General features: G+C 43.2%; 1 protein-coding gene across 1 annotated transcript in view; it reads right to left on the reverse strand.

Annotated features, from left to right (window-relative positions):
* The window catches only part of LOC137367180 (dynein axonemal heavy chain 8-like), a 2,531,605-nt gene that overhangs the window by 1,311,161 nt on the left and 1,203,943 nt on the right, over positions 1–16,501 (reverse strand). The window contains exon 115 of the mRNA XM_068028616.1: positions 6,205–6,377. Coding sequence (XP_067884717.1) covers positions 6,205–6,377 — 173 coding nt within the window. The remainder of the gene's footprint in view (positions 1–6,204; positions 6,378–16,501) is intronic.

Consider the following 16,501-nt stretch of genomic DNA (forward strand, 5'->3'; position numbering starts at 1 on the left):
AATACATTCTAGAACCAATCAGGGAGCAGGCTATTTTAGACCTGATAATGTGTAATGAGACAGGCTTAATTGATCACTTCATCATAAAGAATCCTCTAAGCAAGGGTGATCATAAGGAAGGAAATTACTGGGAGGTGCAAAAATTATAGGATCGTTATAATGGGGGATTTTAATTATCCAAACATAAACTGGGATAGTGGTAGTGTAAAGGGAAGTGAGGTGCAAGAGTTCCTAGAGGGTGTTCAGGAAAATTTTCCACACCAGTATGTTTCTGGTCCAATGCGAAAGGAGGCACTGCTAGACCTGGCTCTTGGGAATGCGGTGGGCCAAGTGGATCAGGTATCAGTAGGAGAGCATTTAGGGGACAGTGATCATTGTATCATAAAGTTTAGGCTGACTATATAAAAGAACAAAGAACAATACAGTATAAGAATACTTAACTGGGGGAAAGTCAACATCAATGGGGCAAATAAATTGGAGTCAAAAGTTGGCAAGAAAAACAGCAGCTGAACAATAGGCTACCTTCAAAGAAGAGATAGTTTGGGCACAGTCAAGGTATGTTCCCTTGAAGGGGAAAGGTAGGATAAACAAATCTAGAGCTCCCTGGATGATAAAAGAGGTAGAGATTCAGAAAAAGAAGAAAAAGTGCTTATGACAGATGCCAGGTTGAAAATGCTATTGAAAACCAGGATGAATATAGAAAATCCAGAGGCAAGTGAAAAAGCAAATAAGAGAAGCAAAGAGGGAGCATGAAAAGAGACTGTCAGCTGGCATAAATGAAATCCTAAAGTTTTCTATAGATATATAAATAGTAAAACGGTGGCAAAAGGAGGAGTGGGGCCGATTAGGGACCAGAAAAGGATATACACATGAATGCAGAGGGCATTGTTGAGGTATTAAATTAATACGTTGCATCTGTCTTTACCAAGGAAGAAGATGCAACCCAGGCAATGGTGAAAGAGGAGATAATTCAGACACTAGAGGGGTTTAAAATTGATAAAGAGGAAATATTAGATTGGCTGTCTGTACATAAAGGGAATAAAGGGAATAAAGCACCAGGACCAGATGAGATGCATTCAAGGATACTGAGGGGTAAAGATAAGTGAGGGTGGAAGTCGCGGAGGCACTAGTCATAATTTTCCAGTCTTCCTTAGAGTTGGGGTTAGTGCCAGATAACTCGAGAAGTGCAAAAGTTACACTCTTGTTCATTAAAGGGTGTAAAGATAAGCCCAGCAACTACAGGCCAGTCAGTTTAACTTCAGTGGTGAGGAATCTTCTAGAAAAGATAATTTGGGACAAAATTAATCATCACATGGACAAATGCAAATTAATTAAGGAAAGCCACATTGGATTTTTTAAGGGAAAATCATGTACAACTAACTTGCTAGAGTTTTTTGAGGAGGTAACCAAGAGAGTTGATGTGGTGTACATGCACTTTCAAAAGACATTGGATACAGTGCCACACAACAGACTTGTGATAAAACTTGTAGCTCATGGAATAAAAGGGACGATAGCAACATGGATACAGAGTTGGCTGAGTGACAGGAAACAAAGAGTAGTGGTTAATGGATGTTTTTCGGGCTGGAGGAAGTTTTGTAGTGAAGTTCCCCAAGGGTTAGTGTTGGGAGCCTTGCTTTTCCTGATATATATTAACGACCTAGACCTTGGTGTACAGGGCACAATTTCAAAGTTTGCAAATGACACGAACCTTGGAAGCATTGTGAACTGTGAGGAGGATAATGTAGACCTTCAAAAGGACATAGTAGAATGGGCAGACAAGTGGCAGATGAAGTTCAATGCAGAGAAACGTGAAGTGATTCATTTTGGTAGGAAGGCCATGGAGAGACAATATAAAATAAAGGGTACAATTCTAAATGGGGTACAGGAGCAGAGGGAGCTGGGTGTATATGTGCATAAGTCACTGAAGGTTACAGGACAGGTTAAGAGAGCAGTTAATAAAGCATACAGTATTCTGGGCTTTATTAATAGGGGCAGAGAGTACAAGAGCAAGGAAGTTATGTTGAACTTGTATAAGGCACTAGTTCGGCCTCAGCTGGAATATTGCGTCCAGTTCTGAGTGCCGCACTTTAGGAAAGATGTGAAGGTATTGGAGAGAGTGTAGAAAAGATTCATGAGAATGATTCCAGGGATGAGGAATTTCAGTTATGAAGATAGATTGGAGAAGTCAGAACTGTTTTCCTTGAAGAGAAGGCTGAGAGGTGATTTGATACAGTTATTCAAAATCATGAAGGGTCTGGACAGAGTAGATGGAGAGAAACTGTTCCCACTCATGAAAGGATCGAGAACAAGAGGGCACAGATTTCAAGTATTTGATAAGAGAAGCAAAAGTGACATAAGGAAAACATTTTCATGCAGCGAATGGTTAAGTAGTGGAAAGCGCTGCCTGAGAATGTGGTGGAGGCAGGTTCAGTTGAAGCATTCAAAAGGGAATTACAGTTATATGAAAATGAAGAATGTGCAAGGATACGGGCAGAAGGCAGGGTAATGGAACTGACTGAACTGGTCTTTTGGAGAGCTGGTGCTGACACGATGGGCCAAATGGCCTCCTTTTGCACTGTAACAATTCTGTGATTCTGTGATAAGATAGAATTTATCATTCAGTTTGAGGGTGAGAAATTTGGGTCTGAAACTAGAGTCTTAAACATAAAGGCAATTACAAGGATATGAAGACAGAGTTGGCTAAAGTGGACTGGGAAAATAGGTTAAAAGGTAGGATGGTAGAGAAAGCAGCAGCACACATTTAAGGAGATATTTCATAATTCTAAACAAAGATATATTCTATTCAGAAAGAATTACTCTATGAAAAGGATGCACCATCCATGGCTAACTAAGGAAGCTAATATCAAATTGAAAATTATGTACTGTGCTGTGAAGATTCGTGGTAGGCCAGAAGATTGGAGAATTTTTAGAAACCAGCAAAGGATGGCTAAAAAAAATAAAGAGGGACAAGTTGTGGTGTGAGTGAAAACTAGCAAGAAATATAAAAACAGACAGTAAAATCTTGTAGAAGCATATAAAAAGAAAAAGAGTAGCTAAAGTAAGCGTTGGCCCCTTAGAAGTGAGACTGGGGAATTTTAACGGGAAACAAGGAAATGGCAGACTCTTAGAACAAGTAGTTTGTATCTGTCTTCACAGTAGAAGACATAAAAAGCATCCGAAGAATAGTAGGAAATCAAGAGGCAAAAGGGAGGGAGGAAATTAAAACAATTACTATCACTGGAGAAAATGTACTAGGAAAACAAATGGTACTAAAGGCTGTCAAGTCCCCTGGACCTGATGGCTTGCATCCTAGGGTCTTAAAAGAAGTGGCTGCTGAGATAGTGAATGTAATTGGTTGTAATCTTCCAAAATTCCTTTGATTCTGAAAAGGTCCCAGCAGATTTGAAAACTGCAAATGTAAAACCTCTATTCAGGAAAGCAGGGAGACAGAAAGCAGGAAACTATAGGCCAATTAGCCTAACATCTGTCATTGTGAAAATGCTGGAATCCATTATTAAGGAAGTATTAGTAGAACATTTAGAAAATCATAATAAAATCAGACAGAATTAACATAGTTTACTTAAAGGAAAATCATGTCTGACAAAATGATTAGAGTTCTTTGAGGATGTAACGTGCAGGGTGAATAAAGGGGAACCAGTAGATGTCGTGCATTTAGATTTCCAAAAGGCATTCGATAACTTCCACATAAAAGGTTACTACACAAGGTAAGAGCTCATGGTGTTGGGGATAATACATTAGCTAACTAACAGGAAATAGAGAGTTGGATAAATGGGTTATTTTCAGGTTTGCAAACTGTAACTATTGGAGTGTCATAGGGATCAGTGCTGGGGCCTCAAGTATTTACAATCTATATCCATGACTTGGATGAAGGGACCGAGTGTATTGTCGATAAATTTGCTGACGATACAAAAATAGGTAGGAAAACAAGCTGTGAAGAGGAGACAAAGCATTGGATTTTACAGACCTCCCGACATTGGAGGTCGTGACGTGGGAGCCGGAAAATGCCTCCAGGAAAGGCCTGCCATGGGCCTCGACGCTGGGAAAGCCCAGCCCGATATTGCCGGCAGCGGCAAGGATTTGTGGCGGTACCCGCGCCGCTTGGCGACAGGAACCAAATCTAAATATGTTGATTTATTAAAATAAATGAGTCAGGTGCTTACCCGCTCCCACCATCCGTTCTGCAGCAATATTGCTGCCGGTGGCTGGCACTCCCGTGCCTTCGGATACCCGTTCGGAGATCTGATCTGGGACACTGGTGGGTACGGGGCAGCAGGTAAGGATTTTAGAGGGGCAGCGGGATCAAACTGATCTGATTGGTGTTGGGGATGGTGGGAAGGGGTGAAGTTAAAAGTTGATGCACATCGTTGGTGGGCAGGTCAGGTACACAAGATAAGTATTTTGGGAGGGGGAGAGGGCAAGGAATGAATTGTATGGTTATTGGGGGGGTGGGACAGGAGCTAGAAACATTAATTTAATTTTATTTATAAATTTTAACTCAATATCGCTTTAAAAATTTTAATTGTAATGCAGGGCTAATGCAGGGCTCAAAGCCCTTTAAAAAAACTTTAAAATTGGCATTGCGCCTGCGCAGTGGTGCCTGAAGCTGTTGCTGAGGATGCACCGCCCGCCCCCTGCACGTCCTTGCGGGGGGGTGGCGGTCCGCCTCGGCATTTAAATGAGCCACCGTGATGAACATCACGGCGGCTCCGCGACATGCAGTCTGCCTGGGCGGACCGCCATTGTTGAAGCTCGCATTAAAATCCAGCCCAAAAAGTCTGCAAAGGGATATAGATATGTTAAGTGAGAGGGCAAAAAATTAGCAGATGGAGTATAATGTGGGAAAATGTGAGGTGAGCACTTTGGTGGGCAGAATAGGAAAAAAAAAATATTTAGATGGAGAGAGACTGCGGAATGCTGCAGTACCGAGAGATCTGGGTATCCTTGTACTTAAGTCACAAAAAGTTAGCAGCAGGTACAGCAAGTAATTAGAAAGACAAATGGAATATTGGCCATTTTCTTCCAAGAAGATAGTGTATTAAAGTTGGGAAGTTTTGCTACAACTTTTAAGGGCATTGGTGAGATTGCACCGAGAGTACTGTGTACAGTTCTGGTCTCCTTAATTAAGGAGGGATTTAATTGCATTGGAGGCAGTTCAGAGAAGGTTCACGAGGCTGATTTCTGGGTTGAAGGGATGATCTTATAAGGAAAGGCTCAGTAGGTTGGGTCTATACTCATTGGAATTTAAAAGATTGAGCAGTGATCTTATTGAAACATATAAGATGTTGAGGGAGCTTGACAGGGTAGATGCTGAGAGGATGTTACCCCTTGTGGGCACAGTTTAAAAATAAGAGGTGTCCCAGTTAAGATGGAGATGAGGAGGAATTTCTTTTCTAAGAGTTGTTAATCTTTGGGATTTTCTTCCCTATAGAGTAGTGGAGGCTGGGTCATTGAATATATTCCAGGCTGAATTAGACAGATTTTTGATCTACAGAGGAGTTAAGGGTAATGGGGGCTGGCAGGAAAGTGGAGTTAAGGCCACAATCAGATCAGCCATGATCTTATTAAATGGCAGAGCTGACTCGAGGGGCTGAATTGCCTACTCCTGCTCATATTTCTTATGATCTTATGTTCTTTAACAGGTTCGTTGAGTGGTCTACTCTTGTTCAAATGCTCCTATGATCAATGCAGAGAGTGGAGCAGTGGAGGCCAAGGAATGGCAGCAGTGTTTAATTTATTATTTAATTAATTATTCACACTCCAGTTGAACTAAAGAAATAGACATTCTACGAAAAAGTGGGCCATTAAGCTTGGGACATACCCTGTGCCAGATTTGAGCCTCAGACTTCATTGTGATAGTGGTGGTGAGGCACAATAGCCCGCTGGAGAAAAGTTGGATCTCTGTGAGCATTATAGTGGCCCTCAGGTAAGTGGGTCCAAGGGTCAGGTCAGAGATTGCAGAGGTAAGACAATGCAAGTCAAAGGTCAGGGTGGTGGGTTGGGATTGGGTCAGGCAGCCTGGAGTCATGGGGGTTGCAATCTGGTGGCCGAGGGTCACTGGGCCAGCTGATTTGGAGGAAAATTAAGCCCATAAATCATTCTAAATTGTGAGGGTTGTCATAACAGAAATAATGCAAAACAAAAACAAAAAAGAAAGTGAATGATATTTTGAAGATCGATCCGCACCTGTCTGTCAAAGGAGTGATAACAAGTCGATCAGTGCAGCCCAGAAATTCATTTTGATAGATAAATTCCACATCAGTGATTCCCACTCTTACATCTTGTGTGTCATCTTTGAAATAAAATCGGCTTTGTTTCAACCATTCAAAGTCATTCACTACTCTGATATGCATTTTTACCTGTGGAAGGAAAAAGAACAGATAGAAAGTATAACATTCACATGTACATGAGTTATTCCATAATCAACAGAAAACAGTTCATTTAATAAGGAAGATAACCATTTTTTAAAGTAAAACATAATCCATATATTACTAGGAGTAAGCACAATTTTACAATTGAAAATTGCAAGGAAAAGGCTCCAAGAAGAAGTTTGTAATGTTAATAACATTACAATGCAACACATATTACTCTCCTTTTGATGTTTCATTTTGTCTAAAGCAAAGAAAATTGCAATTCAATAAATGAAAATGGCAACAATTAGCGACAATGAAGAAATATGACAGTGATTTTTTTTTTACGCATTCACAGGTTTTGAGCATCAGTGACAAAACCAGCATTTATTCATAGAATCATAGAACAGAAGAAGCTAATTTGGCCCATCGTGTCCGTGCTGGTCCTCCGAAGGAACAATTCACGTTATACCACTTCACCGCCCTCTTCCCATATCCCTGCACATTCCACCTTTTCAGATATTTAGAATATTTAGAAAATGTAGAAAAATTTATGGCACAGAAGTAGGCCACTCTGCCTATCTTGTCTGCGCCTACTGAAAAATGAGCCACCCAGCCTAATCCCATAATCGAGTACTTGGTCTGTATCCTTGGAGGTTACGGGACTTCAGGTGCATATCCAGACACCTTTCAAATGGGTTGAGGGTTTCTGCCTCCACTACCCTTCCAGGCAGTAAGGTCCAAACCCCTACCAACCTCAGGGTGAAAACATTTTTCCTCATCACCCCTCTAATTCTTCTACCAAACACTTTAAATCTGTGCCTCCTAATCACTGACCTCTCTGCTAAGGGAAATATGTCCTTTCCAACCACTCTATCTCTGCCCCTCAAAATCTTGTACACCTCAATCAAATCTCCCCTCAGCCTCCAATGAACACAACCCCAGCCTATCCAATCGTTCCTCATAGCTGCATTTTTCCAGTTCCGGCAACATCCTCATAAATCTCCTTTGTACCCTCTCTTATGCAATTATATCCTTTCTGTAATGATGTGGTCAGAACTGCACACAGTACTCAAGTTGTGGCCCAGCTAATGAATTATACAGTTCCAGCATAACCTCCCTGCTCCTATATTCTATGCCTCGGCTAATAAAGGAGTGTATTCCATATGCCTTCTTAACCACATTATCAATCTGTCCTGCTACCCTTCAGGGATCTGTGGGCATTCATTCCAAGGTCCCTACACCTCTCAGTATTCTCCCACTAATTGTGTATTCCTTTGCCTTGTTTGAACTCCCCAAATGCATCACCTCACACTTCTCGAGGTTGAATTCCATTGCCACTTTCTGCCCATCTGACCAGCCCATTGACATCTTCCTGCAGACTACAGCTTCCCTCCTCATCATCAACCGTGTGGCCAATTTTTTGTGTCGTCTTCATACTTCTTGATCATACCTCCTACATTTAAGTCCAAATCATTAATATATACAACAAAAAGCAGGGGACCCAGTACTGAGCCCGACAGAACGCCACTGGGAACAGCCTTCCAGTTGCTAAAACACCTGTTAACAACTACCATTTGTTTTCTGCCACTGAGCCAATTTTGTATCCACCTTCTGAAGAAGGGTCACTGACCTGAAACGTTAACTGCCTCTCTCTCCACAGATGCTGCCAGACCTGCTGAGTATTTCAAGCATTTCTTGTTTTTATTTCAGATCTCCAGCATCCGCAGGATATTGCTTTTATTATATTTGTATCCACATTGCTGCATTTCCCTGGATCCCATGGGATTTCATTTTTTTAACCAATCTGCCAGGTGGGACTTTGTCAAAAGCCTTGCTAAAATCCATGTAGACCACATCAACTGCGTTACCCTCATCTATCTTCCTTGGTACTTCTTCAAAACATTCAATCAAGTTAATCAGACATGATCTTCCCTTAACAAATCCATGCTGACTATCCTTGATTAATCTGTGTCCTCCTAAGTGACAGTTTATCCTGTCTCTCAGAATAGATTCCAATAATTTGCCCACTACTGAGGTTAGACTGACGAGCCTGTAATTATTCAGTCTAACCCTTGCTCGCTTTTGAAATAAAGGTACAATGTTTGCAGGTCTCCAATCCTCTGGCACCACACCTGTATCCAGTGAGGACCGGAAAACTATGGTCAGACCTTCTGCTATTTCGTCCCTTGGCTTCTTTTAACAGCCTGTTGTGCATTTCATCCGGCCCTGTTGATTTTATCCACTTTCAAGGATGGCAATCCGATTAATATTTCCTCTCTCCGTATATTTATCACATCCCAGACATCATACTCATCCTCAACAACAATATCTGCATCGTACCCCTCTTATGTGAAGACAGAGCAAAGTATTCATTAAGAACCACAACAACATCTTCCGCTCCTACACATAGGTTACTTTTTTGATTTTTTATGGGCCCTACTCTCTCCTTAGTTATCTTCTTACTCTTAATGTATTGGTAAAGCATCTTTGGGTTCACCTTGATTTTACTTGTCAATATTCTTTCATGACCTCTATTTGCTTTCCTAATTTCCTTTTTGATTTCACCCCTCGACTTTCTATACTCCTCTCGGCTTTCTGTCGAATTGAGTTCTCGGTGTCGAATATAAGCTTTCCTTTTCTGCCTTAGCTTACCCTGTATGATCCTTGACATCCATTGGGCTCCAGATCTGGCCGTCTCACCCTTTTTCTTTGTGGGAACATATTTACTCTGAACCTCCAGAATCTCCCCTTTGAATGCCTCCCACTGCTCTGACACTGATTTACCTTCAAGTAGCTGTTTCCTGTCCACTTTAATACATCACTCCTCAGCTTCATAAAATTGACCTTGCCCCAATTGAGAACTATAAGTTTCTAATTTTTCCATAATTATGTCAAAACTGATTGAACTATGAGCACTACCACCAAAATGCTTTCCCACTGCCACTACTTCCATCTCCCCTGCTTCATTTCCTAAAACCAAGTCCAAAACTGTGCTCTCTCTTGTTGAACTTGCTACAGATTGGCCAAAAAAGTTCTCCTGAATGCACTTCAAGAATTCTGCTCCCTCCATTCCTTTCACACTAAAACTATCCCAGTTAATATTGGGGTAGTTAAAATCCCTACTATTACTGCCCTACTGTTTTTGCACTTCTCAGAGATTTGCTTTGTTACGAGAGTCCATATTAAGAACATAGAACATAGAACAGGACAGCACAGTACAGGCCCTTCGGCCCACGATGTTGTGCCGACTATTTAGCCTACTCTAAGATAAAACTACCTACATACCCTTCATTCTACTATCATCCATGTACCCATCCAAGAGTCGCTTAAATGTCCTTAATGTATCTGCTTCTATTACCACCGCTGGCAAGTGCATTCCACGCACCCACCACTCTTTGTGTAAAGAACCTACCTCTGACATCTCCCCTAAACCTTCCTCCAATCACCTTAAAATTATGCCCCCTGGTGATAGCCCTTTCCGCCCTGGGAAAAAGTCTCTGGCTATCCACTCTATCTATGCCTCTCATCATCTTGTACACCTCTATCAAGTCACCTCTCATCCTTCTTCGCTCCAATGAGAAAAGCCCTAGCTCCCTCAACCTTTCTTCAGAAGACATGACCTCCAGTCCAGGCAGCATCCTGGTAAATCTCCTCTGCACCCTCTCTAAAGCTTCCACATCCTTCCTATATTGAGGCAACCAGAACTGAACACAATATTCCAAGTGTGGTCTAACCAGGGCTTTATAGAGCTGCAGCATAACCTCGCGGCTCTTAAACTCAATCCCCCTGTTAATGAAAGCCAACACTCCATATGCCTTCTTAACAACCCTATCAACTTAGGTGGCAACTCTGAGGGATCTATAGACGTGGACCCCAAGATCCCTCTGTTCCTCCACACTGCCAAGAATCCTGTCTTTAAGCCTGTATTCTGCATTCAAATTCAACCTTCCAAAATGAATCACTTCATACTTTTCCAGGTTGAACTCCATCTGCCACTTCTCAGCCCAGCTCTGCATCCTGTCAATGTGCCGTTGCAACCTACAACAGCCCTCCACACTATCCACAACTCCAGCAACCTTCGTGTCATCGGCAAACGTACGAACCCAGCCTTCCACTTCCTCATCCAAGTCATTTAAAAAAATCACAAAGAGCAGAGGTCCCAGAACAGATCCCTGCGGAACACCACTGGTCACCGAGCTCCATGCTGAATACTTTCCATCTACTACCACCCTCTGTCTTCTATGGGCCAGCCAATTCTGTATCCAGATAGCCAAATTTCCCTGTATCCCATGCCTCCTTACTTTCTGAATGAGCCTACCATGGGGAACCTTATCAAACGCCTTGCTAAAATACATATACACCACATCCACTGCTCTTCCTTCATCAATGTGTTTTGTCACATGCTCAAAGAATTCAATAAGGCTTGTGAGGCATGACCAGCCCCTCACAAAGCCATGCTGACTATCTCTAATCAAACTATGCTTTTCCAAATAATCATAAATCCTGTCTCTCAGAATCCTCTCCAATAATTTGTCCACCACCGACGTAAGACTGACTGGTCTCTAATTCCCAGGGTTATCCCTATTCCCTTTCTTGAACAAGGGAATAACATTTGCCACCCTCCAATCATCTGGTACTACTCCAGTGGACAGTGAGGACGCAAAGATCATCGCCAAAGGCGCAGCAATCTCATCCCTCGCTTCCCGTAATAACCTTGGGTATATCCCGTCTGGCCCCAGGGACTTATCTATCCTCAAATTTCCAGCACATCCTCCTTCTTAACATCAACCTGTTCGAGCATATCAGCTTGTTTCACGCTGTCCTCACAAACGACAAGGTCCCGCTCACTAGTGAATACTGAAGCAAAGTATTCATTAAGGACCTCCACTACCTCCTCCGACTCCAGGCACAAGTTCCCTCCACTATCCCTGATCGGCCCTACCCTCACTCTGGCCATCCTCTTGTTCCTCACATAAGTGTAGAACGCCTTGGGATTTTCCTTAATCCTACCCGCCAAGACTTTTTCATGTCCCCTTCTAGCTCTCCTAAGTCCATTCTTCAGTTCCTTCCTGGCTACCTTGTAACCCTCTAGAGCCCTGCCTGATCCTTGCTTCCTCAACCTTAAGTAAGCTTCCTTCTTCCTCTTGACTAGCTGTTCCACATCTTTTGTCATCCAAGGTTCCTTCACCCTCCCATCCCTTCCTTGCCTCATCAGGACAAACCTATCCAGCAGTCGCAGCAAGTGCTCCCTAAACACCCTCCACATTTCTGTCGTGCATTTCCCTGAGAACATCTGTTCCCAATTTAAGCTCCCCAGTTCCTGCCTAATAGCATTGTAATTCCCCCTCCCCCAATTAAATATTTTCCCATCCCGTCTGCTCCTATCCCTCTCCATGACTATAGTAAAGGTCAGGGAGTTGTGATCACTATCACCGAAATGCTCTCCCACTGAGAGATCTGCCACCTGGCCTGGTTCGTTGCCAAGCACCAAATCCAACATAGCCTCCCCTCTAGTCGGCCTATCTACATATTGAGTCAGGAAACCTTCATGGACACACCTGAGAAAATCTGCTCCATCCAAACTATTTACACTAAGGAGGTTCCAATCAATATTAGGAAATATTCTTGTTAAAACTTGGAATCTATATTTTTGAAAACTAAAAAAAAGATTTCATGGACATTGAGACATCTAGAGATAGCTGAACTTAATGGATGCTTTTGAAAGGAAAGCAAGGTCAACAAGAGGTTCCTGGTTTTGACCAGAAAACAAGTACTAGAAAGCAGGTGATGTCAAGGAAACCCGGTGGGGATTTTGACCTAAGAGCTGTCCTTTGTTGTGACAAGAGAGAATTTATCACTTTGCACGAGACTTGCTTGGAAAAGTTGTTTCAGATTGAACTGTTAGAAGATGCCAGTTTTTGAACTCAAAGCAGGCAGCTGGACTCTGCATATGGACCTGCCAGGAGGTCAGAAGTAAACCAGATAATTGTAACCTTTCTTTGAAGAATCCCTGCGAGTGAAAAGCAAAAGCCTGCATGAAGTAGTACTCTTGCCTCCGGCATTTTTAAGAAACCCTGAAAGCTTGCAGAAATCTTGCCTCTTAAAGAAAGCACTTTTGCATCGAATGTGTGTGGGAACTGACACATGTGACGGAAGACCTATGTGAAGCTTCTGCAGTTGACTTTCTTTGAACACCTACCCAAAAAACAGACTGTTCATCAGCCTTGCCTGGAAAGACTCCAAGTGGCATGTATCGTACCTGCTTCCACCACCTCCCCCGGCAGCAAGTTCCAGGCACTCACCACCCTCTGTGTAAAGAACTTGCCTCGCACATCCCCTCTAAACTTTGCCCCTCTCACCTTAAACCTATGTCCCCTAGTAACTGACTCTTCCAACATGGGAAAAAGCTTCTGGCTATCCACTCTGTCCATGCCGCTCATAACTTTGTAAACCTCTATCGTGTCGCCCCTCCACCTCCGTCGTTCCAGTGTAAACAATCTGAGTTTATCCAACCTCTCCTCATAGCTAATGCCCTCCAGACCAGGCAACATCCTGGTAAACCTCTGCTGTACCCTCTCCAAAGCCTCCACGTCCATCTGGTAGTGTGGCGACCAGAATTGCACGCAATATTCTAAGTGTGGCCGAACTAAGGTTCTGTACAGCTGCAGCATGACTTGCCAATTTTTATACTCTATGCCTCGACCGATGAAGGTAAGCATGCCGTATGCCTTCTTGACTACCTTATCCACCTGCGTTGCCACTTTCAGTGATCTGTGGACCTGTACGCCCAGATCTCTCTGCCTGTCAGTACTCCTAAAGGTTCTGTCATTTACTGTATACTTCCCACCTGTATTAGATCTTCCAAAATGCATTACCTCACATTTGTCTGGATTAAACTCCACTTGCCATTTCTCCGCCCAAGTCTCCAACCGATCTATATCCTGCTGTATCCTCTGACAATCCTCATCACCATCCGCAACTCCACCAACCTTTGTGTCGTCCGCAAACTTACTAATCAGACCAACTACATTTTCCTCTAAATCATTTATATATACTACAAACAGCAATGGTACCAGCACTGATCCTTGCGGAACACCGCTAGTCACATCCCTCCATTCAGAAAAGCACCCTTCAACTGCTACCCTCTGTCTTCTATGACCGAGCCAGTTCTGTGTCCATCTTGCCAGCTCACCTCTGATCCTGTGTGACCTCACCTTTTGTACCAGTCTGCCATGAGGGACCTTGTCAAAGGCTTGACTGAAGTCCATATAGATAACATCCACTGTCCTTCCTTCATCAATCATGTTCGTCACTTCCTCAAAAAACTCAATCAAATTAGTGAGACACGACCTCCCCTTCACAAAACCATGCTGCCTCTCGCTAATAAGTTTGTTTGTTTCCAAATGGGAGTAAATCCTGTCCCGAAGAATCCTCTCTAATAATTTCCCTACCACCGATGTAAGGCTCACTGGCCTTATAATTTCCTGGATTATCCTTGCTACCCTTCTTAAACAAAGGAACAACATTGGCTATTCTCCAGTCCTCTGGGACTTCACCTGCAGCCAATGAGGATGCAACGATTTCTGTCAAGGCCCCAGCAATTTCTTCCCTTGCCTCCCTCAGTATTCTGGGGTAGATCCCATCAGGCCCTGGGGACTTATCTACCTTAATGCTTTGCAAGACACCCAACACCTCCTCCTTTTTGATAATGAGATGACTGAGACTATCTACACTCCCTTCCCTCGGCTCATCATCCACCAAGTCCTTCTACTTGGTGAATACTGATGCAAAGTACTCATTTAGTACCTTGCCCATTTCCTCTGGCTCTGCACATAGATTCCCTTCTCTGTCCTTGAGTGGGCCAACTCTTTCCCTGGTTACCCTCTTGCTCTTTATATACATATAAAAAGCCTTGGGATTTTCCTTAATTCTGTTTGCCAATGAATTTTCAAGACCCTTTTTAGCCCTCCTGATTCCTTGCTTAAGTTCCTTCCTATTGTCTTTATATTCCTCAAGGGATTCATCTGTTCCTCGCCTTCCCGCCCTTACGAAAGCTTCCTTTTTCTCTTTGACTCGGCTCACAATATCCCGCGTTATCCAAGGTTCCCGAAACTTGCCAAACTTATCCTTCTTCTTCACAGGAACATGCTGGTCCTGGATTCTAATCAACTGATGTTTGAAAGACTCCGACATGTCAGATGTTGATTTACCCTCAAACAGCCGCCCCCGTTCTTAATTCTTCAGTTCCTGCCTAATATTGTGATCATTAGCCTTCCCCCAATTTAGCACCTTCACCCGAGGACTACTCTTATCCTTATCCACAAGTACCTTAAAACTTATGGAATTATAGTCACTGTTCCCAAAATGCTCCCCTACTGAAACTTCGACTACCTGGCCGGGCTCATTCCCCAATACCAGTTCCAGTATGGCCCCATCCCTCGTTGGACTATCTACATATTGTTTCAAGAAGCCCTCCTGGATGCTCCTTCCAAATTCTGCCCCATCTAAGCCCCTAGCACTAAGTGAGTCCCAGTCAATATAAGGGAAGTTCATAAGATCATAAGAACTAGGAGCAGGAGTAGGCCGTCCAGCCCCTCGTTCCTGCTCCGCCATTCAATAAGATCATGGCTGATCTTTTCGTGGTCTCAGATGCATTTACCCGCGCTCTCACCGTATCCCTTAATTCCTTTATTGTTCAAAAAGATATCTACCTTAGCTTTAAAAACGTTTCCTGAAGAAGCGTCAACTACTTCACTGGGCAACGAATTCCATAAACAACCCTCTGGGTGAAGAAGTTCCTTCTTAATTCAGTCCTAAATCTGCTCCCTCTAATCTTGAGGCTATGCCCTCGTGTCCTAGCTTCACCTGCCAGTGGAAACATCCTCTCTACCTGTATCTTATCTATTCCCTTCATAATTTTATATGTTTCTATAAGATCCCCCCTCATTCTTCTGAACTCCAATGAATATAATCCCAATCTACTCAGTCTCTCCTCATAAGCCAACCCCCTCAACTCCGGAATCAACCTAGTGAACCTCCTCTGCACCCTCTCAAGTACCGGTATATCCTTTCTCAAGTAAAGAGACCAAAACTGCACACAGTACTCCAGGTGCGGCCTCACCAGTACCTTATACAGCTGCAACATCACCTCTCTGCTTTTAAACTCAATCCCTTTAGCAATGAAGGGCAAAATTCCATTTGCCTTCCTAATTACTTGCTGTACCTGCAGACCAACCTTCTGCGATTCATGCACAAGGACACCCAGGTCCCTCTGCATTGCAGCATGCTGCAACTTTTTACCATTCAAGTAATAATCCTTTTTACTGTTACTCCTACCGAAATGAATGACTTCACATTTATTAACAGTGTATTCCATCTGCCAGACCTTTGCCCACTCACTCAATGTATCTATGTTCCTCTGCAAAGTTTCACAGTCATCTGCACACTTTGCTCTGCCATTCATCTTAGTGTCATCTGCAAACTTTGACACCCTACACGTGGTCCCCAACTCCAAATCATCTATATAAATTGTAAATAATTGCGGTCCCAACACAGATCCCTGAGGCACACCACTAGTGACTGATTGCCAACCAGAATAGCACTCATTTATCCCCACTCTCTGCTTCTTGTCAGTCAACCAATCCTCTATCCATGCTAATACTTTACCCCTAACGCCATGCATCCTTATCTTATGCAGCAGCCTCTTGTGCGGCACCTTGTCGAAGGCCTTTTGGAAATCTAGGTACACCACATCCACTGGGTCCCCATTGTCCACCTTGCTGGTAATGTCATCATAGAATTCCAAAAGATTTGTCAAGCATGACCTGCCCTTCATGAACCCATGCTGCGTCTGCCCAACGGGACAATTTCTATCGAGATGCCCTGCTATTTCTTCCTTGATAATCGACTCAAGCATCTTCCCCACTACAGAGGTTAAGCTAACCGTTCTATAATTCTCCATCTTTTGTCTACCTCCCTTTTTAAACAGTGGCGTCACATCTGCTGTTTTCCAATCAGCTGGGACTATCCCAGAGTCCAGCGAATTTTGGAAAATTACCGCCAGTGCACCTGCTATTTCTCCCGCCATCTCTTTTAGTACCCTGGGATGCATTCCATCAGGGCCAGGAGAC

The sequence above is a fragment of the Heterodontus francisci genome, chromosome 3 (assembly GCF_036365525.1).
Source record: "Heterodontus francisci isolate sHetFra1 chromosome 3, sHetFra1.hap1, whole genome shotgun sequence".
Classification (NCBI taxonomy): Eukaryota; Metazoa; Chordata; class Chondrichthyes; order Heterodontiformes; family Heterodontidae; genus Heterodontus; species Heterodontus francisci.